Source organism: Trichoplax adhaerens, genomic scaffold (genome assembly GCF_000150275.1).
Source record: "Trichoplax adhaerens TRIADscaffold_6 genomic scaffold, whole genome shotgun sequence".
Taxonomy (NCBI): Eukaryota; Metazoa; Placozoa; class Uniplacotomia; order Trichoplacea; family Trichoplacidae; genus Trichoplax; species Trichoplax adhaerens.
Window position 1 is genome coordinate 1,274,112 of NW_002060948.1, and position 11,180 is coordinate 1,285,291.

Below are 11,180 nucleotides of genomic sequence, written 5' to 3' on the forward strand. Positions count from 1 at the left end.
AGTAATTGCTGTTCTGATTATACATTCGAAGCTTATTAATGCTAATGGCTGTCAGAGTAATCAACTGATTACTGATATAATATGTAATTGACTTTAAAAATTTTTTCGATTTGTTTTATATTCCTGTGGAGTACTGTATATGTCGGTGTATATTAGCTGTCAACAATAAAGACGCCGTAATTGAAATAGATTAGAATACTTCGATGCCCTTTAGTAATTTTATTCTTCATCTAGTTATATTATTACGTCAGAAAGTCGAAATCATTTATCAAGAGAGATTAACATTATTTCGTGTTCCATGTTACTTAAAACTGAGATGGATGATTTTAAAAATTCAGTTTATAAGTTATCTGGAAGTCACCAAGTCGACAGAGCATGTTCAATTAAATTGGTGGTAATAAGTCCTTCCAAAGTGTAGACAACATCATATTATTATATATATATTGTATATGTGATGACCATATGTTGTTCTTAACTACAATTTTGAGCAAAATTTACAATTTGGGAATATAATAATTTAATTTAAATTGCATGTAAATACTATACATGTTATATACCGATAGATGCCCTATCGCTAATCTTAAAAGTTTGCATATATAGCATACTTGTATCGTCATGTATTGCGGAATCATGATTAAAAAATAATAACCGAGTAGAAATTAAAAAAATTCTAATAAACTATTTGTTATAAGTTAAAGAAGCATATCTCTTTGTATATGAATAATCGGTGATTTTCTTTTAAATTACTTCTCCAAATTGTGTTTGTAAATAATAATAATGAAAGTGAGAACTATATCGTCACTATGGACACCAATTAATAGGGAGTCTGTGCACGTTGACCAGCACGATAGGCATTACTTAATGCAGTATTCCAGCTAAGATTGCGAGCATTATAAGTATTAGTTTGTTTTAATAATTGTTCAATTCGTGCTATAATTTCATAATCCGGTATTGGTAACGTAGAAACTTCTAAGCCGAGTAGCCGAGCTAACGTCTGGCGAAATTCTAGTAACTAAAAGTTATGAAAATGAAACAAGGTTAGTTAGTATAAAGAGCTTATGAATATATTTGTAATAATACAAGCTAAGGAGTAGTATAAACTTCCAGTCTGAATCTAATAGTAATATTTAGAAAGACATGAAAATTCTATAGCGACAGTTGCAATGAAATTTAATAGCTACCTGATTTTCTCGAGCTCTCATAATTTCCATTTCTTGCTTGATTTTACGTAAATCCTTTTGAAGTTGTGCTGCAATACCTTCAGTTAATTCTTTGTCATCTTTATGAAATGTACCTTGCAAATCTATTTCATTTTTCAACGACGAAAATTTCTTAGTTGCTCTAGCTTTAGCTTTACTTAATCTGTCAATGGTTGTCTCCAAATCCAATATTGTCTTACTTTGCTCCACAACTTTAGACTGAATTAGTTAATAATAGAAATTGATATTTACTGTGAGGTAGTAAATTTATTACTTACAACGTTCAGATAAATTTCACAACAACGAGTGAATATATCTTAATTTTTGTTTAAGTTACCTTCAAATCTGATGATGAAAGAAGCCTAGATTTTAACTCCAAAATAATTTGTTTCTGATCTTGTATCTGTCTTTTTAGCCTTCTATTTTCGCCATGTGAATCACGAAGCTATTATTATAATGATAAATGACATGGTATCGATTAATCTCAAGAATAAATACAATATTACACCACAAAATAACTTTATTCGTTGAAGGAAATAATGATTACACATACTCTTTCCATGGTGTGCTCCTTTTCAGCTTCTATATGTTGCTGGCCAGATGCTTTTTCCCTGACAGTTGAAAGTTTTTTCTTCATTATGTCAATCTGAAGCTCTTTACTTTCTAGCTGCTGCTTTAAAGTTTTAATTTTTCGCAGTTGATTCTGTAAGGTCACTTTTCTATCGCCAAGTGATAGCAGCTAAGCAAAAGTAGACATTGAAATCCAACATTGTTAATATTTATGATAGGTATTCTGCTAGAGCAATTATTAAATATCTCTATAAAATAAAGGATTTCATGAGATAAAAATTAAGCAAAGAAGACTGATTATTAATAACGTACAACTAACACCTTTTTTAAGTCGTTTAGGAATTTAATTCACAAACATGATTGCCTTCTTAACATCATATTTGGTTAATACTCATTACCTCTTTGTTAACCAATTGTTCAACACGAGATAGGAGAGCATCTTCATCATCGAAAGCGACTTCTTCGGTAAATTCACTCAAGTTGATTACAGACGCTAATTTCCTACAGAAATTCCTATACTGTTTATCCATGATATAAAAAATTTTAGTTATTTTTTAACCTACGTAAAAATGAATCTTTTTCTAGACTCTACAAACTAAATGTAGAAGTGAATTGGTTTTCTTCATGTACATTATGCAGCAACAAATATATAAAACTTAACCTATCATTAATCGAAAATTGCTAACGCATAATAGATGCATTGGAAGTAGTAAATATCTAGAAGCTAGCTTCCTAACCTTAACTTTCTCGTCTTTTAGTGTAGATTTAACAGTATCTGTTGCCAGTAATTCACTTTCTAGGTTGCCCATTCGATCACCGTAATCTTTCAATTGATCTTCAGCTTCTGCCGCTCGTTGTAAGGCAGAGTGTTGTAATTCACATTGTTTTTCGAGCTGATCGCTCAAAGTTTTGACTTTCTCTTCCAATTCTTCTGAGTACTGTAATGTTATATTTAATAAATTGTTTTTTAAAACAAGCATTATGCAATTTCAGAATATGAAATTAAAGCATTAAGACGCACTGGCGTAATTTTAGGGTAGGATTAATCTTACCTCTGACAATTCGCGGTATTTCTTTAAGATAGCACGTAATTTTTCGCGAACAATATCTTCATCTTCATCATCTATTACGTCATCACCTAGCAATCTATAAATTTCTTTTCGTAAGCCCAAAACCTATAAATTAAAAAGGCCAATTAGAAATAGGCTAAAAACTGGTACGGGTTTTAAAAAAATATAAGGATGCATACTTGGCCTCTAGAGAGATCATTTGCTCGCAGTGCTGCATCTAATGATGCAATTCTGGCATCTTTCTTTTCCAGCTCCCTTTCTGCGGCACGAAGAGCTGTAGATGCTGCTTCTAGACGGTCTTTCAGTTGTTTACTTTCTAGCTCTAATCCATCCTTGATTAAAGATAGCGAACTATAACGACTTTCAAATTCTTCTAAACGATGATTTATTTTACTGGAAGTCTTTTGTTCGCGACCAACTTCGGAAACAAGGCGCATGATCGTTTCCCTAATTATTAACAATATTATTGTTATTCTTTAATGTCGCGATCTCGATACATTTAGCAACATAAAATTTTTAAATTATTGAATAATATCGTAATTGCAGATACTAAAATTTTCCTTCATACCTGCTAGCCTTTGATTCGAGATCCATGCTCTCTATACTTCGCGATAAGACATCTGCTTTCTCATGATAGAGATCTCTTTCTTGTAAAACTTCTTCAATCTGTGCCATAACAAAATTTAGAAAAATGATCAAAAATTGCCATTCTATCTACATATTATACTTGAAAGAGAGTAATTACCAGTAGATCTCATCTATGTTATGTTTTGTAAAATAGATACTTACACGGACAGCGATATCTTCAGCAGAGCAAGCTAACAGAGAAGAAGAATCGATTCCAAGGTATCTACTTGCTCTCTTACCAATTTCTTGCAACTTTTTAGATTAATATAAGAGCCGAAGATTAGTATATTCATAAAGCACTATAATAGGATGCTAGGATTTTGTATCAAATACCAGGGTAAATAAAAATATGAAAGATCTCGGTACTGCTCTTACCGAAACTTCTAGTTTATCTATTTTACGTTGATACTTTGCACAGTTAGATGTTTGAGCATGTAACCGATCTTCAAGATCTTTAATTTGCTCCCTCTATATAAAATCATGTAAGCATAATATATTACTTTAACCTGGACATCACTTATTATAAGCTGACCTTAAATCATTACTTACCTGAACATGTAATTGTTCCTGGCTTTGATCGTGAGAGAGCTCGTATTTTGTCTTCCAGTCCTCGGTGCTTTTTGATTTATCTTCGAATTCTCTTAATTTTGATCGAAGTGATCGATTAAGGGCTTCATGGCGGCCAGATTCGTCATTAGTTAGCGCAATCCGATCCTAAAATTTCATAAATGCAAGTATTAGTTAATAGCTTTAAACCATGACATACGAATTCTTTGCAATTATTAATTAAAATAGAGTAATGAACCTTTAATTCTCCGATCCTTCCCTCAGCTAGAAGCAATTTATTCTTCAATTCGTCATTCTATATCATAAGAAAAATAAAGTAGGATTGTAAATATCATACTCAATCTTTGGTGATCGGTATGTGGTATTGATAATATGACACAATAAATACTAACCTCATTCGTAACTTTACTCAGTTTCACTCTTTCATTAGCTAAATCTTCTTGAACTGCTTTGCAACTCCTTTGCATCGCTGATACCTTAGATCATAAAGTTTTAGATTATGTAATACACCGTAACATATTTTTTCATTACCACAATGACAAAGAGTTATAGAGCTTACTTTGTCTTCCATATAACCTCTTTCAGAGGCAATTCGATCCAATTCATCTCCTACCTTCATACCTTCCAGCTATGAGGGAAACAGTGTACATGTTAAGTTTGTGTAAAATTTCGGATATACTTGGTATTATATATAAATTAATCAAACAGATTTTATCATGTTTAAGGTATTGTACATTCTAGTAGTTTATGATTGATTACTTACATATTGACGTTTTTCGTGTTTATGTATCTCACGAAGCTTCTTTTTCAGGTCGTCATTTTCTTCTCTATAAAGAATAGTTTCGAATACAATCAGGACTAACGTAGGTAAATACTTTCATTACAATTCTGAACCATCAACAAGATTTATTAGACGAACAAAGTAATTTATTTGTATAATATTCTAACTTTAGGACTTACCTTAGCCTTACAATAGTTCTGTCCTTCAATTCCAGTTCCTTTCTGTAAGCCTCAAGCTCATCCAAAGACTAACGTGTTTAAATTGAAATCAGATATGTTACAAAGCAACAAAAATCAGCTGCAGATAGATGTGGTGGTTATATTATATTAGAAGTTTTTAGGCTAATAAATTTATAGTTTATCAATACATTATAAAACATTGATGAAATTCTTTCCTAACTATTGAATAATATTTCTAAACAAGCTATATTTTAGTAGGGACTAAGTTGTAGATTATAGATTATAGTGGCTTTCAAAGTGGAAGCTTTAATTTCTATACTAGCTAGCGCGTTATTCCCTACACAAATCTATACTTTTGATTATTAGTGCTGTATTAAGTAATACTATTTCTAATCGATATAAGTTGGAAATAGATTACCTCGTTTAATGACGAACGATGCAGAGGAGACTTGTATTTCTTATAAGGTTTGTCGATTATATCATCAATTTCGCTCGTATCCAGAATACTAGATGAAGCTCCTCTCGGAGAATGATAAGACGAGGAAAGCCGTGATGATCTAGATGGACTTAAACGAGGTGATCGAATGCGGGGACGTCCAGTTGCGGAAATTCTACCGGTATCATAGCTATATTTATCCATCTCGAGATCCTTTAAAAATGTATCGTTATCGCTATCGAATTTAACGATTTTTCTAAGTTTTGATTTTTTTGACAGATTAGGTATATGTCTGGGGCTATCACTGTCTGACCAAACCATTAGGTAAAGTTAACGTGGATCTTTATCTGGTAATTATCAATATACCGTAACTCGGATTGTACAATGATTATAAAATTGTACGTATACTTCTTCCAATATGAAATTTTTGAATTTCTTTCGAAAGAAATGTTCTCAAGTTCAATTTAGGTAATTTGGAGAGATTTCTTGTCGATGTTAATAAATCGTTACCAATCGATATCTGGAATTCTGTAAGTGGTAAGCTTGTGATGTTACCAATTGAAGCTGCTTAGCTGTGTGCGATATCTTCTTATTTACTACCGTCCAGCGTAACTAATTATACGTATCTTAGGTTCTTGTTGAAAAAGATCGGATAATGGAAAACAATTCTTTCCTGTTACCAAGCAACAGTAAACAAATGTTGGAGTCGTCACATGCGCACTAGTTGAGCAATTAGTCATATTCAGACTGGACCGAGACTGGACTTGAATATACAGTACTGTACAGTGTACAGTTGGACACTATATAGATGGACAGACTTTTTGACCAAATGATCGTTACTTGGTATGGACCTCCAGTGTCTCATTTTCTTAATCTCTTCTTGAAATTTTAAAACATTTATGACCTTATATAACTAGTTTCGAGTAGAAGTTACAAAATAAAATCGATTTCAATGTAATATTACTTCATTTAGAGAAATCAGTGGATTACAAAATGTAGCATCCGCTTGTTGACATTTTTCATGACTGTACAGTACTGTATGGAGAAACGAAGTGTTTGGAAGAGGATTGTACAAGATGAAGGCAAAATGTCCGACCGTCCGAGTTAAGTCCGCGGTCTCGATCAGTGCACTGTACAGTACAGTACGGTACTGTAGAGTACAGTATCATACTGTACTGTACAGTGTACAGTACATGGCGATATTGAACACATTGCTCGTAATCTGTACAGTGTACAGTGTACAGTACAGCTACTCAAGCTGAGTACAGTACAGTACAAAAGAAATGGATTGAATCAGTAAAAATAGGTTGAGTACTCAAACTCATGGAAACTATAGCGGTACCGCTGTCAGAGCTATCAAGCATATACAGTAGCGTATGATGGACTACAAGCTGATCATGAACATGAGAAAATAAGGGTTCTATCCATAAGGTACGTTTCTTTTACCTCTGATTCGGTCCATGTGTATTGATTAATGATTTCTAATTTCTATAGTGATTGTAAAAGTAGAGGACAGATTCTGTCCGTCTCGTATTCATTTCATTGGCCGTGATCCAGTGATTCAAGTCAAGGACTACAGTAACTGTCCACTGTAGTGGGGTTAGGTAAGTACTCGTACAGGGTACAGTACTGTACAGTACAGTACTGTCCTTTTCTTGAACTCTATGAACAGTACATTGTACTGTACACGTAGTGTACAATATACTGTACTGTACTGTACAGTACAATTCAAGTAGTACCGTGCTGTACAGTACAATATGAACGATGCGTACTGGACTCTCTGGAGTGGAGTGGAAATAAAATGAGTACAGTGATAGCGTAAGCAATCGCTTGGCCTCTGATTGTTAAGACTTGGCAAATCCTTTCTCGTAGAAGACTAAAGTACTGTCTTACTGTCATCAAGTAAACCATTCGACGCGAAACGGCACGTCGTTGGCCGTCAGTCCAATCAGTTGAAAATTTGAATCTTCTTATTCGGTTGGCGTTGCACTCGAAATCATTGTGTCATGTCAAGTAAGCTTCACCTGAATGGTAGAACTAACATAAACTATTGAAATGTGAAATGTCATGTTGAATTCTGTTCGTCAATTTCATTTTAGCAGACGATGTACAATGTATTAATTGTACCAATCCGATTGGTTGCAATGTGTACGTGCAATGTAACGAATGTGAAGATTTCATCTTATGCCTCCATGTAAGTTCAGATTAGTCAATGTATATACAGTGTATATGTACAGTATATATATATATACACATAAGGTAGTACTGTACATGATATTCAGTATAGAAGACTTGTTCTGTACAGTAGTTGTACGACAGTGACACATTGACAGTTCCATCCCAACTGTCTATTGTACAGTACAATGCCCATTGGTGTACTGTATACCGTACTGTACTGTACACTGTACCGTACAGCGCCCTGTATTAACTGAAAGAATCGAAAAAATTGGTTCTACCCCGTTGTGTCAATTTGCAGATTTTGGGACCGTTAATTCACTTTTTTACATAATAGAATTAGCGATATGATTGAAGTAGAATGTTAATCATTTCATGTATTGAAAATATTCTATCTTTTTACCTTAGTGTTTTTCACATGGGGTCGAGCTGGGCTCGCACACCAGAGATCATGGATACATGATTATGGTAAGAAATTCGTCCAGTGCATACTGTAGTACTACAGTACATTTGGAGTTCTCGTTTGTAGTAATAGACTACTTTACTGTCGATGCCTGGATCTACAAAATGACAGAGACGGATTAGTTTTACCGATCTTGATGAATGCCATTCAAATTAATTCATTCGTAAGCCTATTTGTCTATTTACAGGACTTGAAATGAGAAATAAGTAATATTATGTCACATAATAATGCGTAAAATAGAATTCACAAATGGACAAGTAGATTGGCTCAAACTAGTCACTTGATTGCTAATACGTGCTGTACAGTACAGTACTGTACATACTGGACACTGTACAGTACGTACGGTATACTGTAATACTAATCATGGGTATTAGGTAGAATACTATAGTTAAACTAATTCAGGGATGCCACTACAACTACTATAAACAGTATGCTTACTCTACTGTAATATAGGACAAAAGCTTGCAGCTTCAAATTTGTTCCAGCTTTGTGTTGTAAAGCCTTGCACGAAGATGCAATCTAAAATATGCAGATTGCATCGTAAAACTCTACATGCTTGATGATATTCATTTTTCTTAATATATATTAACATGCCAGTGATACAGTACAGTACTACTCAGTGCATATTGCAGTATGTCATCACTAAAAGTATCTACAGAATTGTAATATACGTATAAGTATTAGATGTCAATGGCATAATGAATCATATAGCAATGGATAGAAACCATATCAGTACATCATTGCATTATTCATTAATAATAATAGACGATGGAAGAGAGGCATGATTGACCGATTGAAAACAATGCATTCATTATATACATATTATGCATTTGAGCTACCTCGTAAATGAATACAGTATGTAAATTGCTATCGTCATGCTTGACCTATGGATAGGTAACAATAACAACATCCAGTATATCAGATTTACTGTAGAAAGGTGCAGCTTTTAATATAGACTTTGCATTATTGCAATCTCTGGAGAACTACTTGATGTACAGTACAATGATTCTTATGTTGAATCATTTACTGAAACTTTATATCGCTATTGTTGTAGGCTCTAGGAATCTACAGTAAACTAGGGATGTAATTTGCATAGGCTTAAGGATACATGAGAGTTTTCTATATTACACCCCATTGTAGAATGCAACAATTAGCTGGGATATCATTCATTGGAAAGACTTGAAGGTGTTAAAATTATCTGCAATGCTATTCAAACAAGAAATAGCTAGCCTAAAAATATAAATAATAGTAGCGTCAGCTAAAGGCATCTTAATTCCTTCTAAAACCATTCGATTGTACGTATTAGTATCTCACCTAATGAAATACACCTTTGGTTTTAAGTAGTCTCTTTGATAACTGATGTCATAAACAGTTGACATTATACAAGTTACATTTGCTGCTGAATTGCGATACATACCATAACAAGCTTAGTATCATATCTATAATTTACCTACTTCAGTCAAAAAATACCATTGCTATGACCTCACTCATTCAGTGTGCACAGTGAATCATTTCAAATGATAGAAAATTTTACTTGAAATCAATTCTAGGATAATGGCACGTTTCCTCTGATGGATTGCAACTGGTTAGCTATTGAGGAATTAGCATTATTGGAAGCTATAGAACAACATGGAATGGGAAATTGGTCAGTGCTAGACTAGTAAATGGAAAAGTTATTCGTTGCTGTACTGAGTATTCAGTCACACTTTAGGATCTACCATATTGTCTTGTCAGGATATAAATTATAAATATATAATTCTTAATTGCGATTGCAGGGACGGAGCGGCTGACCAATTAAGAACAAAGACACCACGAGGTATATTAATAACTATTAAATGATGCTATTGACATATATATAGAACAGTACATACATTCGATTATCGTCTTTTATGAGTGTTAATTAGCACATGGACTATTACGATACCTAATTATATTGATACTGCTAAATATTGTAATGTAATCATCAAATTTTTGTTGGTATCCGACTTTGCATAACCGCTAAAAAAGTAATCGGGTAACTATTCTTAGGAATCTAGTATATTAATCATTTTCATCTTCAATATAGAGAGCAGAGAGCATTACGAAAATTATTATGTATATGGAAACATCGGTAAAGGTAAGCAGTAAAACGTAAGGCTTAATTTGAAATACTGACAGATTTTAAAACCTATAAGAAATTTTTTCTTTTTCATTTCAGCGACTAGAGCGGAAAAAAGAGTGCACCCGGTAGATCATGTTCAGTCCAGCGGTAATTCTAAAATTGAAACTATAAGTGCTGTATTGAAATATATTCGATCTAAAATATAATAATTATTATTACATGTACTAGTTGCGACACAATGTGAAGCAAATACTGAAGCCAACGAAAACATGACTTTAGAAGAACAGCAAGAACTTGGATATATGCCATTAAGGGATGATTTTGAAAGAGTAAATACACCTTTTATTGTTATTATTACTTACAGTTAGTAATTTAAAAGCAACTTCTTATAACACTATGGAAATATCTTCAATATTTACAGGAATTTAAAAATGAAGCTGAAGAATTGGTCACCGAAATATCATTTAGTAACGACGAGCCTAAATTAGAATCAGGCATGCTAAGTTTAATCATTAGTGTTATTCGCATTAATATTTCTAAATGCTTTTAGTTAAAGTCGTTGTTATATCTGCTTTATTTAGATTATAAAATTGCTCAAACTGAAATTTATTGTCGTGATTTAAAAGACCGCCAAAGAAGAAAGAAGTAAATATGTGAATTTTTATGTGTTGATATTAAACTGAGAAATTTTAAAATAACTAATGAAAATCAACTCGTCGTTATAATTTAACATCTTTAGTATCGCTAGACAAGCTGATCTTTTATCTGGAAAGCACAAACGAAATGGTATTTCTAAATTGCTTTGATTTCACTCAATTAGATTTGGGTGATCTAACTTTAGAGCATGTGATAACCATATAGGATTTTTTAATTATTTTTTAGTAATTAGGAGAAAGTTAAGTAAGGAGGAAAAGTAAGTCATACAATTCATAGCAGTTGTAATGCTGCATGATGAATTTATTAATCAAAAATTATGTGACATTAAATAGAAAGTTTCGTATCAAGATGAAAC

General features: G+C 32.9%; 2 protein-coding genes across 2 annotated transcripts in view; one reads left to right on the forward strand and one right to left on the reverse strand.

Moving 5' to 3' along the window:
* Positions 1 to 814: 814 nt before the first annotated feature.
* On the reverse strand, positions 815 to 5,633 carry TRIADDRAFT_57212 (uncharacterized protein; the record flags this gene model as incomplete). Its single annotated transcript, XM_002113574.1, has 18 exons — positions 815 to 1,012; positions 1,182 to 1,418; positions 1,537 to 1,644; positions 1,753 to 1,938; positions 2,168 to 2,287; positions 2,507 to 2,707; positions 2,822 to 2,944; positions 3,019 to 3,286; positions 3,408 to 3,505; positions 3,629 to 3,718; positions 3,842 to 3,934; positions 4,016 to 4,180; positions 4,272 to 4,328; positions 4,426 to 4,509; positions 4,593 to 4,661; positions 4,797 to 4,860; positions 4,994 to 5,061; positions 5,412 to 5,633. The coding sequence occupies 18 exons, from the start codon at positions 5,631 to 5,633 to the stop codon at positions 815 to 817; spliced, it is 2,451 nt and encodes an 816-aa protein (XP_002113610.1).
* Positions 5,634 to 7,435: 1,802 nt separating this feature from the next.
* The window catches only part of TRIADDRAFT_57213 (uncharacterized protein), a gene marked incomplete at both ends in the record, with an annotated part of 5,006 nt that continues 1,261 nt past the window's right edge, over positions 7,436 to 11,180 (forward strand). Inside the window, 12 exons of the mRNA XM_002113218.1 lie at positions 7,436 to 7,442; positions 7,529 to 7,623; positions 8,013 to 8,072; positions 9,618 to 9,712; positions 9,843 to 9,883; positions 10,133 to 10,183; positions 10,265 to 10,315; positions 10,397 to 10,497; positions 10,590 to 10,671; positions 10,750 to 10,813; positions 10,908 to 10,954; positions 11,051 to 11,081. Coding sequence (XP_002113254.1) covers positions 7,436 to 7,442; positions 7,529 to 7,623; positions 8,013 to 8,072; positions 9,618 to 9,712; positions 9,843 to 9,883; positions 10,133 to 10,183; positions 10,265 to 10,315; positions 10,397 to 10,497; positions 10,590 to 10,671; positions 10,750 to 10,813; positions 10,908 to 10,954; positions 11,051 to 11,081 — 725 coding nt within the window. The remainder of the gene's footprint in view (positions 7,443 to 7,528; positions 7,624 to 8,012; positions 8,073 to 9,617; positions 9,713 to 9,842; positions 9,884 to 10,132; positions 10,184 to 10,264; positions 10,316 to 10,396; positions 10,498 to 10,589; positions 10,672 to 10,749; positions 10,814 to 10,907; positions 10,955 to 11,050; positions 11,082 to 11,180) is intronic.